The sequence below is a fragment of the Tachysurus fulvidraco genome, chromosome 21, assembly GCF_022655615.1.
Source record: "Tachysurus fulvidraco isolate hzauxx_2018 chromosome 21, HZAU_PFXX_2.0, whole genome shotgun sequence".
NCBI lineage: Eukaryota > Metazoa > Chordata > Actinopteri > Siluriformes > Bagridae > Tachysurus > Tachysurus fulvidraco.
In genome coordinates this window covers 23,041,819-23,046,818 of record NC_062538.1, presented here as the reverse complement: position 1 = coordinate 23,046,818, position 5,000 = coordinate 23,041,819, and the positions used below count along the sequence as shown (strand labels likewise).

The 5,000-nt window shown below is 42.5% G+C and overlaps 1 protein-coding gene across 2 annotated transcripts in view; it reads right to left on the bottom strand.

Moving 5' to 3' along the window:
* The window catches only part of camk2a (calcium/calmodulin-dependent protein kinase II alpha), a 34,565-nt gene that overhangs the window by 3,802 nt on the left and 25,763 nt on the right, over nt 1-5,000 (bottom strand). For both annotated transcript variants that reach the window (XM_027158358.2, XM_047805669.1), the window contains 2 exons: nt 3,821-3,863; nt 1,111-1,151 (listed from right to left, as the gene is read on the bottom strand). In XM_027158358.2, the coding sequence (XP_027014159.2) occupies nt 1,111-1,151; nt 3,821-3,863 (84 nt within the window). The remainder of the gene's footprint in view (nt 1-1,110; nt 1,152-3,820; nt 3,864-5,000) is intronic.

Genomic DNA, 5,000 nt, shown 5'->3' with positions numbered 1-5,000 from the left:
CACTAGTCTGATCATTTCAGCTTGTGTGTGTTACACTAGTCTGATCATTTCAGCTTGTGTGTGTTACACTAGTCTGATCATTTCAGGCTGTGTGTTACACTAGTCTGATCATTTCAGCCTGTGTGTGTTACACTAGTCTGATCATTTCAGGCTGTGTGTGTTACACTAGTCTGATCATTTCAGCTTGTGTGTTACACTAGTCTGATCATTTCAGCCTGTGTGTGTTACACTAGTCTGATCATTTCAGCTTGTGTGTGTTACACTAGTCTGATCATTTCAGCTTGTGTGTGTTACACTAGTCTCATCATTTCAGCTTGTGTGTGTTACACTAGTCTGATCATTTCAGCTTGTGTGTGTTACACTAGTCTCATCATTTCAGCTTGTGTGTGTTACACTAGTCTGATCATTTCAGGCTGTGTGTGTTACACTAGTCTCATCATTTCAGCTTGTGTGTGTTACACTAGTCTGATCATTTCAGCTTGTGTGTGTTACACTAGTCTGATCATTTCAGCCTGTGTGTGTTACACTAGTCTGATCATTTCAGCTTGTGTGTGTTACACTAGTCTGATTAGTGTCTGATCATTTCAGCTTGTGTGTTACACTAGTCTCATCATTTCAGCTTGTGTGTGTTACACTAGTCTGATCATTTCAGCTTGTGTGTGTTACACTAGTCTGATCATTTCAGCCTGTGTGTGTTACACTAGTCTGATCATTTCAGCCTGTGTGTGTTACACTAGTCTGATCATTTCAGCCTGTGTGTGTTACACTAACTCCTTACGATCTTCTCCTGCTACTGCATGTCATTAGCAATGTAGCCAACATAAAAAAGCTGAATGAGCTCACTCAGTAATTTTATAAGATTTCTCTATATATTTATTTATATATTTCTATACTGATATATTTCAGTTAGCTCGTGTTTATTGTTCTAATCCGTTTTATCGATCGCAGCGACTAACGTGATCAGTTACAGGTTAAAGGTGAAAGTCACAAACTGAGTGAAGATTTCAGGTGAAACAGCAGAAGTTCCTTAAGTTATTGTCCACAGTTTCTCAGCACTACACAACACCACCATTACACATTCAGAGCTTCAGAGGCATCAGTGTGTCTCACCTTCACTCCATCCGTCTTCTTGCTGGCTCCACTCTTCCCTCCTGAACGAGAGAGAAAGAAAAAGAGCGAGAGAACGATGAGAAATGGTACAAAGGCCCAGAAGAGCAAAGCAAAGGGCATGATGAGCAGATGAAACTCCTCAATCACACTGATCGTGTCGGTCCAGATCAGTGTTGTGAACTCCACGGTGAGTGAGACGTGGCTGGAGTGTGTGTGTGTGTGTGTGTGTGTGTGTGTGTGTGTGTGTGTGTGTGTGTGTGTGTGTGTGTGTGTGTGTGTGTACTTCACTCCACTGCTCCTGAATTAGCAACACTTCAGCTAGCATTCCTTCCTGAATGTGTGTATCTCCTTTCAGCAGCACGCCACACTCGCTACCTCACTGTCTCTGTCTGCAGTGTGTGTGTGTGTGTGTGTGTGTGTGTGTGTGTGTGTGTGTGTGTGTGTGTGTGTGTGTGTGTGTGTGTCAGGGTGTTTCCCCGGCTGTTATGTTATTTTAGTCAACACTTTAGCTAAATTTGGACGTGCTGTAGACTGATCCTGAAAGCACCGGCCTTCTGACCATCATGTCTGTTATCGCTGTGTGTGTGTGTGTGTTTTATGTGTGTGTTGTATGTGTGTTGTGTGTGTGTCATGTGTGTGTGAGGAGCATGGTGGCTCTGAGCACAAAACTGTGTGAAAGTTTGATTCGCCGGCACAGTGTGAGGGTGGTGTGTGTGTGTGTGTGTGTGTGTGTGTGTGTGTGTGTGTGTGTGTGTGTGTGTGTGTGTGTGTGTGTGTGTGTGTGTGTGTGGTGAGCACAGAGGAGATGGAGCCCAGTGTTAAAGTACCAACATAGAGGAAAAAACAAGGTAATGGACAGAAAGAAGCAAAAAAGAAACAAAGATATAAGAAATGGAGTCAGACTGAAGAGTGTGTGTCAGCGTCTGCCTTCGGTTCACACCAGGAACAGATAAGTGTTGTGGAAAGTGCAGGAGATGTTAAAGAATTAAAAACAAATTGTATTCGAGGAGTTTTTCCTCAGACAGACATTTTATTCAGGATGTGAAACATTTTAGAAGAGAAGGAGATTTTACTGATGTTAAGAAACTGCTAACTAAAGTGAAGGAGTTAGAATGTGTTTAATGTTGGAGACGTTTTTACCCTCCGTTTAGTTTATGTACAGTTTATAATGAGTGTGAACCACCTTGTGAGCGTGAATGTTAATGTGCGAGAGGATTATGTCATATAAACTTCTAAAGCAGAAGCGTATTGATGCCGTTAAGCTTCAGGAAACCCACGGTGATGTCTGCTGATTGGGGGAAGGAGGGATGGGGTGGTGATTATAAGTCACTACACAACACTAAGTCGCCCTTTTTATGAGGATGAGGTTTTAGTTCTTATCTGTGCTCATGCTTTAACAGCACGATGGAGATGAACGCTCCTCACAAGTTCCTTTACAGTTTAGAGCAGAAGAATGGACAGAAAAGTTTCATATATTCTGTGTGAACAGAATCAGAGCATCGTGGACGAAAACGTCCTCCTGAACCTGACAAAGCTCTCTGAGGAAGCGGCCAGGGAGGTAGACAAAGAGCTGACACTGGAGGAGCTTCACGAGGCTCTCCAGGGCAAAATGGATGGGCTCCAGGAATAAACGTCTCCTGTTGGGTTTTACGAGACCATCTGGGCAATGATAGGGCAGGAGGTAAGGAGCAACAGACTCACTTTGAGCTGCAGGAGCGTCGTCCTCACACTATTGCCAAAGAAAGGGAGACCTGACAGACCTGAAGAACTGGTGCCTCGTGTCACTAATGTACACTGACTCTAAACTGCTCTAAGCCTCCAGACTGACTAAAGTGATGGTCCACATTCACCTGGGCCTGATGTGAGCCTGATGGGTCTCTTATGACTCTCTTACTATAGAACCTTTCTACAGGAGATAAAGGAGAACTTACATGGCCTTCAGTTACCAAGCCATGAGAACGATAAATGTTCTTATTTTAAATCCAAATCTCTCTCTCTCATTCTGTCTCTCTCTCTCTCCTTTCTCTCTCTCTCTCTCTCTCTCTCTCTCTCTCTCTCTCTCTCTCTCTCTCTCATTCTGTCTCTCTCTCCTTCTTTCTCTCTCTCTCTCTCTCTCTCTCTGTAATTATGGTGAAGTTAGTAATAAAGTTGGTGTTGATGAAGCAGTGTTCTGAAGGTCATCAGTGTTCTGAAGGTCATCAGTGTAAGACGATGTTCAGCTGAGACAGAAGGTCAGTGTTAGTTAAACTGGACTATTTGAGTAAAACATTGTGACTGGAGTCCAGCGTGTTAATTACACAGAGTGTTGAGGGGAATCGTGGCACTAATGACTTTAACTACAGCTTCAGCTTCACTTTTCTGTCACTGAGCCTCTGATTAATAAGCAAGTATACTTTCTCTCTGCTGCTTTTAGTTCCACCTTATTAATCCTGTTAAAAGGAGAACATCTCACAGCAGCGTCACACTCCAGCACCCGTGTGTGTGTGTGTGTGTGTGTGTGTGTGTGTGTGTGTGTGTGTGTGTGTGTGTGTGTGTGTGTGTGTGTGTGTGTGTGAGCAGGTTTATGGTCACCAAGTTCAAGTAACAAATGAAAAGTAGATTTAAATCGATAAGATGAAATAAATTTCTACAGCAAAGTCAAACCAAACCTGTTCATTAGTAAAGGATCAGAAGGACGTGAGTGTTGACGTAAACAGTGTGTGTTACGTACCTGAGAAGTTTCTGGTGGCGAGCATGGTGGTGAGAATCGCACCCTACACCAAACACACAACATTTAAAGGTAAGAAATGGATTAAAACCTTCACACTGAGCTACATTACCCATCAGCCCTAGCGCCTCACCTCACACCCACTGTGTGTTCAGCCCTGTGTACGTTTCATCACCAGGCGTCTGAAGGTTGTGTGTTTGTTATGGTGTGAATGTCTGCTGTGTTGTTGATACTCAGACTTTTAGTTCAAGTCTTTTGTGCTCCAGCTTGAATCCTGACGCCTAAATGAACCTTATAGCATCAGAACAAAGTAAAAACTGGAAGCATTTTGTGTCGTATGATGTCATTTCCTGTCTAATGACGTTGTAATTGATGTAATATGATGTCATTTCCTGTCTAATGACGTTGTAATTGATGTAATATGATGTCATTTCCTGTCTAATCACGTTGTAATTGATGTAATATGATGTCATTTCCTGTCTAATGACGTTGTAATTGATGTAATATGATGTCATTTCCTGTCTAATGATGTTGTAATGGATGTAATATGATGTCATTTCCTGTCTAATGACGTTGATGATGCTGTCATGGCGTTAGTGTGTCTGTCAATTCCTTTCGATCCGATTGTTGTTTTTTACTTCCAGGATTTTTCTCCATCAGTAAAAAGCACATGAATAGATATTTATTTTGTAGTGTTTGTGATGTACAGAAGTGACGCTACACAACATTGTGTTATTGTGTGGCTCCATATTAGTGTGTTACAGGAAGATAAAGCAGTGATGTGTTTGTTACTGAGTCGATTTATTCTGCTGTGGTAGAGTTTATACCACTACAGCCATAGAAAACACACACACACACGCACACACACACGCACAGACACACACTTACACACACACAGACACAGACACACAAACACACACTTACACACAGACACACACTTACACACACACAGACACACACACACACACTTACACACACACACACAGACACACACTTACACACACACAGACACACACACAGACACACACACACAAACACACACACAAACACACACATACACTTACACACACACACAGACACACACACACAAACACACACACAGACACACACTTACACACAAACACACACATAGACACACACACACACACATAGACACACACACAGACACATATACCCACACACG